The following is a 20468-nucleotide window of genomic DNA, read 5'->3' as shown; positions in this document are numbered from 1 at the left end:
GGGATCCGATGCACTGGGCAAACAAGATACTCAGTGGGGCTAACGTCGCTAGCATATAAGACAATGGACGGGGACATTAATGACTAACAACGGACATCCTACCCGAGAGGTTTTGTTTCTTTGGGTTTTGGAACATGTATTTTTTAGGGTTGAGACATAAAAGTTACTTTGAGAGGTCTTTTCACGAGGTGGATAAGTTGAGTTAATTAGGGGCCAAGCCGCTTCACTTTGTGTTTTAGACTCCATTTCAGTTTGTTATTGCATTTGCTATGAACAGTGGTTCGCGGTTTTTTTTTTTAAACTTGTACATGGACATCAACAATAGAAATTTTCAGACAATTATGAATGAATGTGATTGTACAGGCTGGATGAACAGATCATCTTTAAGGGTTGGGTAGAATTGTATTGACATAGCAACAATAGCATTTTCCAAAAAAATGAAATAGCTTAGCCTTGTAAAAGGTAAAACCAATGTATAAACTAAAATCGTCAAAAATATATAAAATTAAATGTAACAAATGCGGCCACATCGGTACAATATAACTGCTTAGCATTGCTTTTGCCATGTTTAGTAAACAAAATGTAAAAATTAACATCCTTTAATCTTTCTTTACGCAGCCCTCCGTAGGAAAGGTTAAGACACCTCTGTCATAAAGCATACGTTTTACGCTTGGAATCTCATTTTAAATATGATACAATAAATGTCTCATAGATAATACAGTAAGTAGCTTGGCACTGCATGTGGTGCTGTAAAAGAAAGACGTGTGTCAGGTTCTTTTTTTATTTTAAAATACATCACCGTACTCCCAATATTCCAACGAAAGAAATTGCGAATGAGAGAGATAAAAATGTGCGGAGAATTCAACGCGTTTTAAAGGCTGTACGGAGAGATAAGGTTCCCTCCAGTCACGCCCAAAAGTGACGAGAGCGGCGAGAACAATAAGCCACCTGTGTTCACTGCACTGGAGCGCTGGCATTTGCAGTCTTTCGTCTTGCTGCAGCACAAAAGATAGTCGGTCCATCCTTTTCTACGTGCCCGCGCGTGTGTGTGTGTGTGTGTGTGTGTGTGTGTGTGTGTGTGTGTGTGTGTGTGTGTGTGTGTGTGTGTGTGTGTGTGTGTGTGTGTGTGTGTGTGTGTGTGTGTGTGTCATAAGCAAACATGAATGCTGAGTGATGAAAGGCTAATAAATTCTCCGCATTCCACATCATTTTTTTGGTGTGTGAAGGAGACTATTTTGCAAATGCATTTATAGCTCTTTGTTATTTAGCCTCCCCGTGTCAGTGGAAAGTACAAAAGAGCTATTTGATGGTTACATCGGAACAAATTGAACATACGGCTATTTTATTGGGTGTGGAGAAATCAATATCAAGTGTCAGTGTTGACGGAATATATATAAATATGAAAGAATATAAACATAAAAATAGTCGCAAAAATCTTGCCATCAAGTAACGTAGATTAAACTCCCAAAAGTTCATTTTTGGATGTTTTCTAATTGAATCCGCCGAGCAAAAATATAAACGCTTTCATTTTTTGTCCATTTTTCATGACTCATGAAGTGAAGAATCTGAGATGTTATCTACGTGCCCAAAAGGCCTATTTGTCACATAATTGGTTCTGAATCTGTGTTCGGAAGCGCTTCTGCTTTTCCAAGATCAAAATGTGATGTGCATAATAACCTCCCCACAACAAAATGTCAACTGCCATAAATCTAAAAGAAAGAAAAACACTGTAATAGTACTATGAATATATTTTCCTCCCACCAACTAACTCGGAATAAACTCCCCAAAGTTGCATGTTTCCTAAATGTATACACAGAGGAAAAACATCAAATTTTGCTTCTGTGTCCATTTTTTTATGAGTTCCACAGAAAGCCTCCTCCTCTCAAAAATTGTTGCCAAATTGATAAGCGCTTGCTTCTCCTTTGCGAAGATAGTCCATCCACCTCGCAGGTGTAGCATGCTAACATGCTAAATTACGCAGCATGCTTATTGCACAGGTGTGCCTCGGCCGCCCACTCTGAAATATGCACAATTGTATGCTGACTGCTAGTTTGTAGAAATGGGAGCAAAAACAAGTGTTTACATTTTTTGTGTTTCGGAAATATACGCACACAAGTTGGACAAAAATGTGGTTGTCTCTGTAGCTGCTTTATAAATGATAAATTAACGCCGTGTCAGAAATGTAAATACGCCCGAGTCACTTGTCAAAGCTGGCGCGTGCACCGCGAACACATTTGCACCCCGACGCTTTGAAGGCCAACACGGGAGGACGCCCGCCCCCATCGCCACCCTCCACTCCCCCCCACTCCCCAACCCCCCGCTCACACAGGCAGCCCTCGTCCACGAGGCGACGGCGTCAACGCAAAGTGACAAAGCGAGGTTTTGCATGCACGGCCGCGACCCTCTGCGACGCATGCCCGAGACGCCTCGTCAACAATGAAGGCCTTGATTATCCTCAAACACAACACTTGATCCTCAAATGTGTCATTCAAAGAACACGGAACAGCTTTGCTGTCTTTTCTTAATGTTTTTATGTTGTGGCGGCACAGAGATTAGAATGGGCGGAAGCATCAATAATCTTTGGGTTGTCGTAGGAACGGAGGGGGGGGCAGCTTTTTGTTATGGGCTCACATTTTGTTCAGAATGTGATCGAAATGTGGCCTTAAAGTGGTTTTAATTTGATCTCCTTATGCATGCAGAGACCCTGCCGTAATTACTTTGACCAAATATCCATATCACATTGCTATGACATCAGATGTCATGGGAAATAGTACCATTTGTAGCAGTCCAGTTTAAGTACCTTTGCCGATCAGGTTGCTATCTTGCTATATGTTAGCATACCAACTGTTAGCATGTTAGCGGTTCACCATTTCTCATTACAAATACTGCCTGACTACCAACCCATATGTCAATTCCTTAGCTTGATGTAATTCTACTCAAGTAGCCATTTTGCATTTTGTTAGCATACCAACCAGCTAGCATGTTAGCATATAATCACTTGCCATTGGAAATTAGGCGTGAATAAATGGCAAGATTTGAAATCCTTATCCATCTGTCTCGGTATTTTCACTGCTCGGGTTGCTATGTTACAAAACGTTAGCATAGTAACTGTTTTTGTGTATTTCATCAGCGCATCAGAAATGCTAATCGATGAAGGAATGATGTAAAATCCATCCGCCTTGGCACTTTATAGCAGTTCTCATTCTACTAGCACTGATATCGTTGCTTATCAGCTCACGTATCATTTATTGCGCCATTGCTGTATGATCATTTTCTTATGCAGATTGACAATATTAATTTCTTATCACATTAAAGTAAAATTAATTGAATAACATCACATAAATATCGTAACATAGATCGATTATCACGCAGTTGCTGTATCGCGATATTATTGGTATCAAACAATCATAACTGCTGCCGCTGCTCACTGTTGGATTTTAAAAAGTATTCAAAGGTAGTAAAAGAAAATTGCAAAAATGAAGGCCATTAAAAGGTATTGCGTTGCGTTTTTACGAGGTATTTCATTTTATTCTTGTGTTGAAAGGTTTATCTGTCAAAGTTGGCGGAGTGCTGGGTTTAGGTTTTTAAAAAAGTATTAAAAAGATATTACATTTAACTAAAGGACTTCCGAACAACAAAAAACATGATACATTAGCTGCTATTTGAGAAGTCAACGTGTCAACAGCCACTCCCTGTATGCATTGATATTTTTTATTTATTTATTTATTTATTTATTTATTTATTTATTTATTTTTAATTCAGCACCATGAGTGTTGCGCTGCACCAACCTGCACACGCATGAATAAGAGTTAGGCTCGGTGGACTAACCTGAGTGGGGAGCCATCGGTATGTGTGACGGGTAGTACTTCCCCGCGGGGAAGTGACCGGCGTGCTGCACGGAGCTGTGGCCGGAGGGGGCGATCCGAGAGGTGGCTCGATGCACCAGGGCGCCCCGCTCCGAGAGGAGGTGGGCTGGAGCCGCGAAGTCCCGTCCTTCCATTCCCGACAATGTCCAATAATCCGCAATCCGGATGGGGCCCGGTGAGGAAAATCAAACGCAGCCCATATAATAATCCTCTCCTGCGGTTGCGTGTGTTGCATTCAGTCGATCGCGGGGCTCATGCAGCAGAAAACGTCGCTCCGGATCATCTTTTCTGCCCAGAAAAAAACAAAAAAAATGAAAGCAAAATGATGCGAGGCGAGTACAAAACAAGACATTAGTGGCGCTTCATTGAATTTAGACTGCTTGAGATTCCCCTCTTCTTTTTCTTTGAGTGGAGATCCTAACGGGCCCTGCTCTATTGATCATGCCGACTTGAGCGTGCCTTCCCCGGTCAAGCTTCGCTCCACTGCACGTTTCTATTTCCAGCCGTCCCCCTCGCTCGTTATTTGGTCTTAAACAAGCACATTTTCGCAAATATACCTTGAACCCTTCGTGCGTCCTCGTTCTATTGTCTCCTCTGTGCTGATTTAATTGTCACGTTTTGCAGTGATACCACCTAGTGTTTTAAATAAATTGATTAAATAAGAAATGAAGAATTGCAACGCTAAATCAGTCAGTCCCTAATTGCAAGATTTTAGAAACAGTCACGTGAAAAGATACATGACATTTAAATTCAAAGATGCGTCATCAACCTCTCAGTGTGTGCGTGCGTGCGCGTGTGTGTGCGCGCGCACGTGTGCATTCTGGTCCACTCTAACCATGCACAAGACTTAGATGACATCGGGACATCAAGAGAAGCACGTTTTATTATTCTCGCTATTACATTTGGACATTTTTGCACAGCAGAGAAATAAAATTGTGAATAAATTAGCAAAAATATATACACAATCCACTAGAGCTATAATCACATTTCCATGTATAAAAACACGTTTGCGCCCAGCAGGATGACCACAGTACATTTAATTGAACAATATAGTATAAATATCGCTTGTAATTTATGTGCCCCTGAACCTCCTGCATGCAAGCCCCTCCACCTCCTCCCATGCATGACAAACACGCACACACACACACATACACACGCAGCTCCTGTGTCGTGTGCTTCATCCACAACAATAAAAATCTCCCACGTAGTCGAAAACATGATGAAAGGAAGGCAACGTGTAGTGAGCTACCGTGCAAGCACATGCGGCTTATATGCGCAAAAGAGTCAAGAAAATGGCCACTGCAAACATGACAGCTGAGATTGTAAGGGAGGTAGAGGAACGAGGAGAGGGGGGGTCTCATTGGAGGCGAATGGCCGCCCGTCAGCTGCCTTTGTCTCGGCTTTGCATGCAGCCATTAGCCCGCCATGCTGGCGCGTCTAAACACGTCATCGACTTTTCTGCTAAATACGCTGTTGAAATGCTGCAAATCTACAAATAGTCGAATTTTTTTTTGTTCCGCGATTTTTTCATTTCGCCTTAAATGTGCAGCTCCGAAACGTCGAGAAATTGATCAATTTGTTTATCAACGTAAAAATATTCGACGCAGTTTAACATAATTAATTAAATTGCTGACAATTTTGTCGCATATTAGTAAAAGGGGTGATAATAAATCTAATTATAGGGTAGTTTTTTTTTTGTTTATGGCTCAGACCGAGCTGCGGAGACAGGCGCTCCTTCGCGACAATGCCGGCCGAGCGTGAGCGCACCTCGGCTGGGGAGAGGCAGGAGCATGATTTGCTGCTACAGTTTCGACTTTTCTGATCACAGCAACCGATATTTTCTTTTTACACATTTAGTAACTATATTAAAGATACCTAAATTTTTAGATATCTTTGAAGAAAAAACCATTAAATAAATACATTTAATTGAAAAACAATACGCCAGTGATAATAATAATTAAATGCATGGTGACAAACATTTATTTAGATCTGAATGTTAAGGAAGTCAAACAATCATAAGAATGACATTTTACTATTTAAGAATGCAATTTTCAGTTCGTTGTATTAATTCATATTTTCTCTCCAATGTGAAGCCCACGCATCCTGTTTATTTTAGACTATTACACGTCACATTTGGATTTTAGAAAGATAAAAACAGCCGATTATGCAATAAAACGACGGGAAGCTTGCCCTGTATTTTTTTCCTTTCAATTATTTTCAGACAGCATAAAACAATAATATAAGAAGCACTACTTACTGGCCTGTTAAATTCCTGCATACGAATGAATTAAAATCGCACAAGTCGCTGGAGGTGAAACTCTAGGCAAAAATGCGACGCCCATTGAAAGTAGCGGTGAAGCGTTCAAACAGAGGCAGTCCGGCCGAGCGGCTCCGGTATGTCCATGAGAGGTGCCTCGGAGTCGGGATGCAGCGGGGACTGGGACGCTTCCGGCCTGGCTCGATCGCGCCTCCGACCTTCCGAGCGGCGCTTTTCTCTCCCGGTGCAACTGCGTGCCTGGCGCCCGCGCGCAGGGTAAACACGCGCTGCCATTGGTTGGATCCCTGCATGCTAATAAGCAGCGAGGCCTGTGATTGGTCGATGGCGCAAGCCAATCGCGCGTGGCTTTGGCTGATCTACTCGGAGGAAAGCGGCAGATTTAAAGCACAGGATGCTTTTGTTCACAATGCTTGTATGCAAGACAGGGGCGTGCAAGGCACAGTGGATGCCAGGGGCCAGCACATGAGTGCGATGCCCCCTAAAAATGATTGATGCTTGTGCGTTGTGTGTGCCGATATCTCGCTGCCATATATCTTATAGCAGATGGAACATTTAATGCATCTGGTGTATTGACCGACCAAAGTAATTTTGCTACCCATTCAAAATTTTTATTCGGTTAGGTAGAGGAGGATTCGGGGGATGCCTGGGGCTGGGCTGACCCCACCCCCCACCCAGTTTTGTTTTTAGCAGTTTTAAACATACAATAATTCGAAAGTAATATCAAAACTGACAGCAATTTAAAAAGCGAATGTAACTTTGCATATCTGGCCCTGTTGTGTTGAGATCTACTGGTCGTTCACACAAGGTCGTTTTTAAAGGGGGAAAAGTGGGTCGTTTTAGCCGCTCGTTTACATGACAACAGTTTTCTGGAGCCTGAAAATGTAAACAATTCAAATCCTATCAAATCGTAAGTTTTTTGAAATGGCAGCGTTAGCATTTCAATGCAAAGGGTTGCAAACAGTGCTCGTAAGTGTGGACACACCCGAGGCGCAAATTCATGCGGGTGATGCAAATCCTACATTTGACTTGGGAATTAGGAGTTGAACCGACTAGTCGACGTTTAATGATTTAAATTGACTAATCACAGGTTTTACGAATACATTCCAATAATTGGCCACATGACGAAAGCTGCTGTTGCTGACGTGCTTCGTAACAGCTAAATGTTTGGCCAGCAATGCATCTTCGTCTTTCTTCATCAACAGGTTGTAGATTTTGAATTATCCTACCAACGCACCAATGAACTTTGAATCCGATTGTTGCGACGTCATCCCCTCTCAGAGCTACTTTGTGTCACGTTATACTTGAGTATCGCTGTGACATATTCGTCTTCACTTCCCGTGCTTCCATCTCAGCACTCGTTTTTATTCCACAGCAGGTTTCGAAAGCCGCCAGCCTAAGGCGAGTCGCCGAGTGAAGCGCGGCTCCAATCAATGATTGCTATTACGTGTTGTTGTTTGTTTTTGCGCGGCGTCATACACACTTGCAGTAGTGTTTACGTTCCGTTTTACATGACTTTTATAGAAGAGGCTTCCAATTGCACGGCACTTTAAAAATCAGCATCAAGTCAGACCAGATGCGGTTCTTTCTATTAGACTCTTGTTTTATTTGTATTCATAAAACAACACGGAAAAGTGTTTCTACACATTTCTGCTTGTCGGATTCTTGTGAATGGAGCCTTTTTTTAAAAACATATTTTATTGCAGTTTTGACACGTGGGTCTAACCTGGAGTGCAAAGTCCGCCAAAATAAGCACAGAGGGGATTCAACATAAATATAATTTATAAATATGTGCTATTTAACTGAAACGATCTCAAAATATTGGGTGATATATTTTCAGGTCTTATTGCAGTTTAAAACATATTACCTACGAGTTAGCCCGGTAAAAGAAAAACACTTATTTTGTCAATGATAAATTTCTTTTTGGGAACTGTTGGGAAAACATTCTTCATGAGGCCAATTTTGTTTATTTAATCACCCAATAAAACGTGATTCAGTAAATAATTGGATAAATACACATCCATCCATACATTTGAATATTTACAAACGGAACGTTTTGTGTGTGCGTGTGTACACCGGCGCTGCTGATTGGCTGGCGCGCCTCCATCGTATTGTCAGTCACCAGAATGTAAACAAGCCTCTGATTGGCTAATGGCCAGTCCGCATTGGACTGCCTGCAGAAAAAAGGCAATAACTGTCCAGGCGGTTTCAAGGCGTCCCTGGAGTAGATGATGAAAAGGGATAAGAGGGGGGGCTGTTTCAAGGCGCCCTCCACCCCCCCACCCATCCAAAGGCGGACCCCCGTTGGCCCTGAAGCCAAACGAGTCAAGCGTGAATCAAAGGGAATCTACTGCAGAGCGAGGGGGGGAACGATAGCGTGGATATGAGCAATAATGGAGCTGTTCCTGCCACCGAAATCTGCACCGAAAATCGTTGCAAGCTTGTCGTGCGTGGATCGTTGTTGTTTTTAAGTGAAGACGACGCGCATGGAAACATTTCTGCGTGTTTTCGCGTGCGGCTGCGGCATGCATGAGGTTTGTCGCAGTGGGCTGGCTGGTGCGGTAGAATAAAAACAACACTCGGTAATTGCTCACAAGTAAATAATTTGCACATTTGCGGTTTGGGGGTGGAAAGGAAAAGGGGGGTGGGTGGTTGCACGGTGAGTTCGGGAAAAGACGACGCGAACGACGTGTGCGCGCGCGCGATCGTTCAAGCCTGCCACTTCTCCCATTGTCAGCACCCACTCATTGGAGATAGAAAGAAAAAAAAAAGATCTGCGTCAATATCGTAGTCTTAATGTGTCTTTTAATCTTAACAAATCAAAGAATATAAACAGTACATTTAAGAAAATAAATGTGTGGTTTTTTTTTATTTCTCATTATTTCTGCAATCAAATTCCAAGATTTATGGTAAAAGAAAAAGTCATTCACATGTACTATCAAATATTCCACATTTATTAAAATTTCCTTTTTATGTCACTCTTTTGTTTTTGTTACATTTTGTACTATTGTCACCGCATACACATTGCCCGTATTTTGAAATCCAGTAGAAATGTAATGCTAATGTTGGCCACCACCAAATAAACACATATTTTAATTCCCCTCATTTATGAGCACCCCACTAAAAATACACACTGCCCTTTACTATTACACACAAAGTATAAACACAGTGCTTGCCATATGAACTACCAAAAATATTGTAAAATGGTTTAAAATTAATGAATATTCCACTACAAATATACAATACCAATTATTAATATACATTTGGAAGAAGTTACATTTTAAACATGTGCCACTAAATAATGAGAAGAGTTTTTGAAAAAATCTTTCCTGATCACATGACCCATATGAATTTACCACAAAAAATCCACACTGCCTTTTATTACTGCACATTTTAACAAAGGTGAAGCATTAATTATAAAAGTCATAAATTTGAAATAACCTCGACTGCAATTATGTGTTTATGAATGAAGCTAAATAAAAAAAAAAGCCATACATTTTAATACGGATTATTTTTTAAAGGGGCGGTTGATTAATTTAAAAAATGTTTAGAAAAAAAATGAACAATGTAAAATGTATCTTACAATTTATACAGGACAACCTGCGTGATAATTAACGCTGGTTGAGTGACTTGTAAAAGTAAAAAAAAGGCAGTTTTACAAGGAGGATTGTCCTTGATCAATAAAGTGTTGATGATTGACAGCGCCTTCATCCCGCCCACATCCACAACAGGACAGACGGCCTTCGAACACGTTCAAGATGGACAAACCGTGCAGCCCTTTCGCCTTTATGTCCTCAATAAATAAAAAAGTGGGACACCACAGCAGACATTTTTATTCACAGGGCGGCTTATCTTTTGGGGTTTAAAAAAAACACCAAAAATAATCATCCTACCCAAAAAAGGATTAAGCATTAAGAGCACAAAAGCGCTTGATGACATTTTGTGGATCAAGATTTCCGCTTTTGTTCAAAACAAACCCACACATGTCACTCTCGCCAGCCAGTTCAGACATTATATTTGATCATATACGGATTATTTGATATTATTCGCTCAGACTGCTGGCGAAAGATACTGAGGGCACGTGTTTACTCAACCGCAGATGGGAGAGGGCATTTATTACTATTGTAGTTCATGACAAGTGAAAGTTGTGTTTAAAGCAAAATAGAAAGAATCGTTCTGGTGGAAGAGTTGAGGCAGACTGTGATGAACAAATAGTTTTGCTAGTCTTTCCACATAGTGTTCCTGTGGCTTGATAGTTGCTGCCGGTTTGTTTAGCAAATGCGCTTCAGCACTTTAATATCCAAGAATGATCATTTTTACCCAATTTCTTTTTTTGACCTGTTGCTGCACCGTTTGTGTTCCAACGCAAAGAAATGTAAACATGGCGACATCGATGCTTGTTGGCTAGCTCCAGCGTTTTGCATTAGCATTAAGCTAGGTAGTTTAAAAATTACAATGTGTAATTGTGAGTTTAAAATGTAAGTAAACTTCAACGTGAAGTGTTAATGAACAGCTTGAAGCAAGAACACGTTCACTCCTTTGATAGCATAACGGGCCGGTGAATGGGTATGGGCTTTTTTAACTCCAGAACCACTCGGCCGTTGCGCCACAGCTACGGCGTCGAAACTATTAGAGTATACGTATTTTGTAGACATTTCATTCCAATGTTCATCACTCCAACTTGTTTGCCCGCATTCCTCTTTCGTCGACTTAAAATTTGTCATTTCTCTGCAACTCCCCACAATGTGTCACCTTTGCCCTTCCTCCTGCTGCAGGCCCGCGGCGAGCCTGTCAACAGGTTTGCATTCTTCCATCTGAAGCAGGTTGCATTTTAGCCTCTGTGGGGAAAGTGCGGGGATTCCCATTTCCTGTTTGCCACAAAAGACAAGCGCTTCCGTTGTTGTGATTCCAAGGTGACTCGCTATTGCAAACATATCGCTACAATGTAAACGTTTTAATTGCTGTATCATCAGGCGTCATATTGAAACATAACTGTTAGTACAGTAATTCCTCGTCGGTGTTTTGTCAGCTTTTTACGCAAATGGTTTTGTGGTTAGGTGTTCCAGCGCCACCTGTTACTTTTTTTTTATTTATTTGGATTAATGGTTGTGGTGTGGAAGGAGATTTTTTGGGGTGTGCATAGTAGCAGAGGAAAGCCTCACGTCCCAGTTTTTGCGCTCAAGATTGATGCGTTTTAAATCACTTGGCGCGCGCTCCGATTATGCAGCCCAACAAAAACATTGGCCCGATTTGTTCAGACGTAGGATCCATTTTTCTTTCTTTCTTTCTACCCCACAATAGATATCGAATGCTGAAATGTTACTTCAAGTCCTTTTCCAGTTAAGTTTTATATTGGCCTGCATTTTGTTTGTTTTTTACACTTTAGTCGACACTAAACTTTTTTGGTCAGTGACCTGGAACCGATTATTTCTAATACCATATGTGATTTACTTCATTTATTCGACAGATTCTTCTATTATTTTCTTAGAAAAAAAAAATGTAGGCAATGATTTTTTTTGTGTCAGATTTTTGCTAATATTTTCCCTTTTAGTTTTGTTAAGCATTACCGTTTTTTTCCACCGTTTACCGAGTTATGGTTTTAAGCAAAGTTAAAAGGCTGCCTGGTAACTAGACGACTAAAAAAAAAACAAAAACAAAAGAGATTCTTGGATTCAGATGTTGCGGCGCAGGCGCGGGCTAAAAAAGCCTCGGAGGAGAAGCGGCTGGCTTACGGCGCATGCTGTGGTTTATGTACAGTGACAAGTGTGTAGGGATTGTGAAAAACGAGCCAGGGAGCTCCTAAAAACAAAACAACTTCCCGTGTGTTGCGCTAAGACAAATATGTTTGGGTGACAAGAATGTTGTTGGTTTTTTTGCATGCACTTGTCCAATTAAATTCGATGTCCTATCTACCCCTTGGTGGTTAGATTACATCAATCGGGGTCAACTCAGGGGCAACAAGGATAAGAAATAAAAATAAAAATAAACTTTACACGCACATACGCGGAGGACTTGAAGTGAGTTGAAGCGTCTCGAGGCAGGAGGACACGTCGAACGTCCCCGGCCACAAGGCGGAATGTGACGGAGTGACTGGCTGCGCACGGTCATTAGTGTCATTAATCAGCAGAGACGGAGCAGCCTAATGATGGAAAGGGAGGAGGGACTTCATAGCGGCCAGGAGATGTGACAGAGATGGACGATTCTTCAGGAATACCAACATTCGGAAAATATATCTGGCTTTTTTTGGATTTGCAATTTCTGGCCTGTCGGTAATTAATACCAGCTTGGATTGTCACTCTCATTTGTCATAGAAGGAAGTGTGAGGCGGGGGGGGGGGCTTGGGGCTCAACCGGGTCTCTTGTGAGCGTGGACGGGGGAATCAAAAGGAACCTCTGTGGCCGCGTGACATTTTCTCACAGGCGTTTGATTGTGATTCTGAAGATTTCTCTTCCGGGACTTCCACTGGCTGGCCGTTGCCCTCCGTAATGTGTGGCTAATAGGAGCAGCTGAACCTTGAACCAGATCTGTGTTGCTGCTTGTTTGGTGGGAGCACAAGGCACTGGTGGGGGGAGGGCGGCGAGGGGGGGTGGAGGACAGCGGTGCATGCTTAGTGAGGGCCGGCTGTTTGATCAGCACATATTTTTAATTGGCTTCGGGCCCCCTGGAGTGTCAGCGTTGCCAACTGCACCTTTCCTAATTAAAATCATTACAAATTCCAGACGTGTCATAAAGGATGAAACGGGACTTTGCCATTGTTCGTCTTGGTCATACAAGCAAGGCGAGTTTGCCCGTGGAAATAATACCGGTTAGATGAAATGAAATACAAGAGTCGGAAAAATGTGTTTTACCTGATGCTTTTTTTCATTGATTATTTGTTTGTGTGTAGTGTCGGCGGCGTGGTTTTAACAAGAGCACTTTGTCTTATTTGATATAATTGATGTCAGAGACGCGGCGTGGTTCCATCGAGGATTGTTTTTAAAAGGCGCCGGGAAAAAAAACCCCAACCACAACAAATGATCTCAAGAAAAGCTCCATGTAATTAAAAGAGGATGTTTATTAATTACGGCTGAAGCCGTTGCCTAATTAGTCATACAGTTGATTATTGCGGGTGGGGGGTGGGCCAAGGGTTTCAGTCTGAAGAGACACGAAGGAAGTCGAAAACATTTGGGTCCGCTTTCTCGTTTTGGGCAAGTTCCATTTTGGAATTTCCTAGTTGATTCAGATTTGAGGAATGGATGAACAGTTTGGGAAAGCGTGGTAATCTGTGATTGCCATGGATGCCCGGTGAAATTTTGAAATGCGAGTGATAGGCCTAGTTAAAAAAAAAAAGTAGCCTGCTGAAATCTCACCAGATTTGTTACCCATATTTTTTTTAGCTATATTTTCCCCCCCAGAACATTTTGGTTTCGTATATGTCTGCTATTTTAGGAGACCTCCCGAGAATTTAATATGGGGGAAAAAGTGACACATTCTCCACTACAACGCGAGTGTGAAACCCACAGCAGTGATGCATTCCCACCATGACAAATTCCACAAATATTGCCGACACGGCGTGTAGAAAATGCGTGTTTGGACACAAACATGAGAAATGATGCCAATGCAGGCTTGGGATTTTTCTTCTAAACAAAATGTTCTTGTCCATGAACAACTCTAAATTGTCCTTTGGGTGTTGATTTAAGTATGAATGGCTGTATGTGCTTTCGATTGTATAAGACATCCCAAAGTCAGATGGGGACAAGCGCTAAAGAAAATGGACAGATGTGAAGGAATGGCGTCGATAAAACGCGCCGGAGTCGTCCACGTAGCACAAACGGATCAAATACAGCGCTGGGCGGTTCTTCCAGAAAAAAAACATTGTGGGGACCCAACGTCCTCAGAAAAGAAAAAAAAACGCAGCCCTATTTTTGGAGGAGTATATTTGTGGAACAGGACCACTCGGTTAACGGATAACAGAAATGTGGCTGAGGCAAGCGAGTGAAAAATGGATTTGGGAGAGATGCGTTTGGGTGGGGCGCCTTCTCCTCCTCCTCGACGCCGCTTCCCGTCCGGGAAAAATCCATTCATCATTTTTTCACATCTCCGTGTCACGGGTTACTTTGGCAATAGGCGCGAGTGTGGCAACGATGACACGCGGGATTGATGAGGTGCTGGCGGGGGGATGGAGATGGTCAAAGCAGATGTGGCGTGAGATGGGGCACGGAGGGATCGCAGGGGGTGGGGGCGGGGCCAATGAAGGTCATCTTGTTCTCCGATGCCCCCATTAACAACGTGCACTCAACGGAGGCTCCACACATTCTCTCCACGCGGTAAAGTGCAGCACTTAGATTATTTATACTGACCATGTGATGGCAAATATTACTGAATTCTTTTAGGAACAACAAGCAGAATCTCATCAGGGGGGGGGGGGGGGGGCATCATGGGATATAAAGTTTGGAGGACATTTGCTGTCCACTTGATGGATTAGTTTCTTTTCACCAAACTTTTTATGCTGTATAATCTTCAGTGGCATCCATGGGAAAATGATGGTGCCATCAAAGTTTGAGGACTAAAAGACAAATCCTGAAGAACAACAACAAATGCACAGTTGGAGATGACCACAATAAATCCCACTGGGAGTTTATGGTCCTATTGTGCTGAACCCTAACTATAGCTCAAGTCATTTTTTCCCCTTTGAAACAAATGAAACAAATTCCTCACTGCTAAAATTAAAAAAAAATATATGTTGATCTAACTAACATTGTGTATTGCCACACTCCCCCTTGTGGCGAAACGTCTCGGCCAGCCAGTCAATTGGAAATGTATGAAACAAATGAAACCAAGCGTAACTAAACGGGAGCCGTTCGTAGTATCAAAAAGGTGTTCTCGAGCCTCGCTCCGCTTTGTCGTCGTCTTCCCAACTCGGTAGTTGATCATAACCAGGTGGGTCGGACCGCCATGTGTTTTCAATTTGCGCAGGATGTAAACGCGTTCAATGAGATCCAAATGTCTGCCAAAGGGGGGGGGGTGGCAGACGTTCAAAGGCCGTTAGATTACGGGCAGGATTGAGAATAAAAACTTCACTGGATGGGATTGGGCCATTAAATTGGTTGATGTACGCGTATTGATGGGCTGCGCTGTTCATTAGCAGCTGCCGTCAGTTATGTTCAGGATAACGGCAGCACGTTTTAAAGCGTAAAGCTCAAAATCCTTCTCGTCGTCTTAATTTCCAAAACATTGAGACACTCCATTTTCTTAATTAAAACATGAATAAGAATCAATCTGGTGTGTTATATCTTGATAGGAAGTCAGGAAAAATGGATGTAAAATAACAATGTCTGCAAATTTTTTATCAAGGGAATTACAAAATGTTTCACATCTGAGTTGTAAGGATTCAACCAACTTTTTGCAAAAGGCAGAATATTAAAAAAAATCACTGTACAATGTACATTGTAGATTTGGCAGCTTGTAAATCCCTCACCAGTCGCAAGAAGCACGCACATAAAACTTAAAGACTTCCAGGCCGACTTGTAACACATCACCTTTATTTTTGAATGGCCGCCATAATGCCGCCGTGGAAACGAGCACGCGCGTGAAATACGGACACGTTTAAGCCCACGCTGAAAAGAGAACCGCCGTAATGAGCAATTTCACACGCAATAAAAAGAACACAACAGATGTGCCAGTCGCGTAACGACAAAGCGTTTACAGCGGCGAAGTCGAAAACAGAAAGAGCGCCGATCGCTCTCGTCTTTACGCCGTAGCGTATCGCCGCTGCGGTTCTTATCAGCGTCCGCCATTGCTTAATGAGTTCATTAGACGAGACCGACAGCAGATTGATGGCAAAACGGGCCAGGGCCCAAGTGAGATGTATGGCGGCGGAAGGTGATGGAGGGAGTCGCGCTCGTTGGCTCCCAAAGGAGTTTTTCATCCTACAAAAATCGGGAAGTAGACAACTTCGTGACTGCCAAATGGTTTGCAGTCATTTATAAATGCTCAGCGTTCACACAATGAAACAAATCAAGTACACCTGTGCAAACATGGCTGGAATAAAAAGGTAGAGTGTCACCGTACAAATGATACCCCGAGCTCATCTATAAAAGTCATGCGAGCGAGCGACGCAGTCTAGAACAAAAGGAGGTAAAAGCGGCCGGAGCACAAAGAACACAGCGGTGTGTATGGGAGTGTGAACGACGTTATTGGGCCGGACGTTTGCTTCCCCCCCCCCGCGGGCGAGCTTGATAGGTCATCGTGTGTGAATCAGACAGTGGAAGAGCACCCCCGCCGGTGCCGCCTTCCCAAAGCCCGATCGAAACATGCGAGGGGAAGGTCAGCGCTAAAGCTAAAAAAGCGGTCAGGCTCTCTCGCTCTCGCTCGCCGTCCCCAGCGGGGCAGATGTGTTTTCAACTCCAGCTGTTGCCATGCGTGGAGATGGCGCCATCTGCTCCAGACCAGCCAACAACGGTCTACTTTTCTTTTTATATGAGTAGAATGGAGTAACTTTGATAACAACCTTATTGGACGAGGAACAATCGTCGGAAGTTGAAGTGGAAGGAATCAGAATCAAATGATTCAAAACGTTTCGCATTGGACTCCGATAAATGTCAACTTGAAAATTCCAAATAGGTTCATGTGCTCCTTTACGTTTCAAAGAAGCTCTTAGTACATGACGGCAAGTTTCAAAAAATAGAGCCAGAAATTTGACGGAAAGATTGAATGAAAGAAAAAGAAAAAAAAACGGAAAGTGATCTTTTGTGTGACGCCGACCCCGTAAAAGCTGATGAGATGTATCGAGCTGTAAAGTGTTATGAGAACCCGGGAGACGGCAGATTAAAACGTGCGGGGGCGATTTCCAGCACGTACGCCCGCCCGCTGCTGATCTACAACTGCGGCTTGCATTTCAGCAACCATCATAAAGCCACTTCACCAAAAAGAGGCGGACAATCAATTAATGCCCCCCCTCCCCGCTGCCGGGACCGGGAGAAACGCTTTAAAACCTGCCGCGCGTGACCCCTGCACCGGCATTGAGCGGGAAAATCCCCCCCTTTTTTTTTTCTTTTTTTTCTCTCCGCCGCTTTGAACGCCCCTCGGCTTTCTTTGTGTGTGTTCTCGTGCGCCGTCCGTGCGTTGAAAGGCAAACTATCGAGCGCACTGCCTTAAAAGCCAATGACAATAAAGCCGGGGAAATGGTAGGCATTCGGAAGCAACAGGGAGGAAAGCGAAAGGGAGACTTCATAAGGTTTAAGCGAGCCTCCTTTCAAATATACGCCGGCCGTAAATCGCCCACTTAATGTCTTTGAGGCTTCGCTTTTTACGGCCGGCGACAATGGCGCTGAGTGGAGGTCCCGTTTTTATTTTATGTTAATCAACGCGGCAACTTTCAACACTGGTGCATGATCTCCACTTCCAGTAATGCAAGTTGACGTTACGCTTTGTTACATCATGCTCATCGTGGCAAATCGTTAGCGTTAGCAAACACACATGCTCCGCATATGGCCTCCATGCAGGCGTAGTTTTCTAAGCAACACTCAAAGTATTGTGAGGAAAAAAAATCTAAAAAATTGAGAAATGGACTTGTATTTTTCCTCTTCTAATCTTTTCAGAGAATTCAAAAAATAACGTCGTATGGGTTTGTGTCATTACCTGCACTGACTGTTTTCTTTGGAGAAAGGTTTTTTTTCTTTTGCTTTTTTTTTATCTTCTTGGTTTTCCTTGTCCTTCCTTCCTTCCTTGCAATGGCACTTTGTACTTCCCTCGGCTTTTGTTGTTGCTAGCGCGGCAGAGAGAAAGCGAAGCGTTTAGTCACCGCGGTCTTGCTTTCACGTTCGACAGAGGGGTGATCATCGGTACTGCCGACTTGATAGATGCCTTTAATAACCTCTGGCTGCTTTTTACGGCCCTGCAGGATTCGCTGTTATTAAGATGGAGGTCTTATGATGATGAGCGGCGCTTTCGTTGACTCCCGCATCACGTAACGTGTCGGTCCGAATCGACGCCGTGTCCAAAGGCCCCCCCCCCCCCCCCCACCCCACTGCAGCCATCCTGTACTTCCACAGATCATTCACCTGACTTCATGATAACTTTAATAGCCCAGAGTGCAGCATTTGGAAGCTGGGCCTGACGTGCAGTTTGGTTCATGACTGGCGAGGCACCAACAATTTACTCTTAGGAAAGCGTCCATTATTTTAGTTAAAGCTTGATTACAACTGTATTTAAAACAGGAATTATTCAATCGTTATATAAGCCAGAAGAAGACAACACGGCCGCACACTTTATTGCACCTCCATTTCTTCGGCGGTGACTCTAAACGCTCTGCTCCAATGGCTCTAAGTAGCTTGGGCATAGATTTGGTGAGGGCCCATGTTTTATTAATTTGCAGATGAGCTCAGCTATTGATGGGCGCTGGCCGCCCATGGGTTCAATTAGGATAATACGGGGAGATGGGCAGATTATGGGCAGCTATTTAAGTGGAAGTGTATCTCTTCCTGACAGTTATAGTCCAAACGCAACAAATTGCACCTCGGTGACTACGAGAGGCGGCAATCCCCGGTAGTGGGTTCGCAGTCGCCGTCAGTTGAAAGCGAGGTTACAAACCATGTCCGTTGTAGTAGCCACGACTGACCAGTAGGTGGTAGCACAGAGGTCAAGGGGCTTCCTGAAAATACAACCATGTCGTAATAGAAGAAGCTAGGGCCCTATTGTTGGTATGCGAGTCCCGCTTGAAATAGCGCCCTTCTGCTCCAAAAGCGAGTCACGTTTTTAGGGACAGGATCCAACGCCGGCCGTAAAACTCTGCGACGCGAGGCACAAAAAGACTGCGCTCAGCCTTTCTTTCAGCCTTCTGGGGGCGAACGTTTATGATGATCGATAGAGGCCTTGACTGTGACTCGGCCGCGCAATGAAAACAGTCTACTGTACATTGTCTCCGGAGCACATTGTGTGAAATTGAATGGGAGGCGGAGGCTTGGAGGAAAGGGGGTAGGGGGGGCAAGCCGTAAAGTGGAAGCGGAGACACTGACCCGAGCATGCCAAGCCTGTCGGTTATCTCAGCGCTGCCTTCGAAACACTGGCTGGCTCTAGAAAGGCCAGTCGACCGTTGTGCTTTATGAGAGGGGTGGGGGGGTATCAACTGTGTGTTTAGACTACTCTGTGCTGAGATTAGCCAGCTCTCGTTGCCAGCGAGGAGGATTGTCAGGGCCAGCATCGACGGATTTGTACACAAGTGGAGAAGGTCCTCGAACTTTTACGCTCGTCGTAAGAGCCGTAAGAAGCTTTTTATCGACTATAACTGCGCCCTCAACCATACGGCGAGTCGCACTTTTACGACTTTTCAAACAGGTGAATGTCGACATTTGAAGTGGTGCAGAGCTCAAGTAGTACTTTTAGAAGCACTTGAGTTCCAAAAGTGAGTTATAACCCTTTATTGCGGGATTAGTGGTCAATTTTAAAAATGTAAAAGGAAAAAAAAAAAAAAGATGTTTTCATTTTCAGTCGAAGTTAGCGAAGCAAAGCTAATCGCCATGCTAAGTCTCTATTTGCGCATTTTTCGAATCGAAACCTGAATAGAAGTATGAAAACTATTGTCTTTCAAGTCCACCTCTTGAATGTCGTCTTGCAAAATACTTCCCACATTGAACCCTCAATCTTGTTGTCCAACTGCCGTGCCCCCGACTTTTTCTTGTGCCAGCCAGGACGGGGGCAGTAGGGCACCGCTAATGTGCGCGCTGGGTCATTAATTCTTCACATGGGGGTCGAGCCTTCTCGTCTGATACCGAGGCAAAAAAACAAAAAAGATGGCGGTGGGGAGGAGGCAAAGCAGATGTTTGGCTTGGCGTCGGGACCTCATGGACGCCAAAGCCAACGGGCGCCTCATGCCAGGCAACAGCTGCCCAAACACGTTCTGGCAAAGAGGAGCTCGGATTTAGCTCGCTCCTGCTTTCCATCGCGTTCACCGTGACATTTTGGTTATATTAAAACCACCGAAGGCCCCGTTTCTGTGAGGAAACTTTAAAGGGAGGCTAGAGACGATTCGCAGAGCTTTCAAGTTGAAGGTGAAAGCAGACGCTGATGAATAGAAGAATTTTGTTGTCGTCGCCCAGATCTTCTCGCCTTTGAGGTGCGATTAGGATCCGAGCCCAAAGGACACGGCCAAATAGAAAGGAGACACGACTAACCCGTTTGGTTTTTGCGCTTGTTGTTTCTGCTGGCCACAGTAAAAATATAACAATATATGCGCATACATAGACCCCGGAACCCGGACAGTTCATTTAACTCTCTCCTGCCTCCCCGCTCAACTGATTTGAGTCATTCATCATCGCCCAGCTTCATATCTGTGTGCTGCATAGAAAGTG

General features: G+C 43.6%; 1 protein-coding gene across 6 annotated transcripts in view; it reads right to left on the bottom strand.

Moving 5' to 3' along the window:
- Window positions 1-6328, bottom strand: part of bahcc1a (BAH domain and coiled-coil containing 1a) — a 46684-nt gene extending 40356 nt beyond the window's left edge. For 5 of the 6 annotated variants that reach the window (XM_085933010.1, XM_085933012.1, XM_085933014.1 and 2 more), the window contains exons 1-2: window positions 6124-6328; window positions 3829-4154 (exon numbers count right to left, since the gene is read on the bottom strand). In XM_085933010.1, the coding sequence (XP_085789136.1) occupies window positions 3829-4000 (172 nt within the window). In that variant the 5' untranslated portion in view covers window positions 4001-4154; window positions 6124-6328. Of the gene's footprint in view, window positions 1-3828; window positions 4999-6123 lie in introns of those variants that run through there. The other variant, XM_085933011.1, reaches the window with a different exon arrangement.
- Between the last annotated feature and the right edge of the window lie 14140 nt (window positions 6329-20468).

Source organism: Syngnathus leptorhynchus, chromosome 16 (genome assembly GCF_054491065.1).
Source record: "Syngnathus leptorhynchus isolate UIUO chromosome 16, UIUO_Slep, whole genome shotgun sequence".
NCBI lineage: Eukaryota > Metazoa > Chordata > Actinopteri > Syngnathiformes > Syngnathidae > Syngnathus > Syngnathus leptorhynchus.
This window is presented reverse-complemented; position numbering and strand designations above follow the sequence as displayed.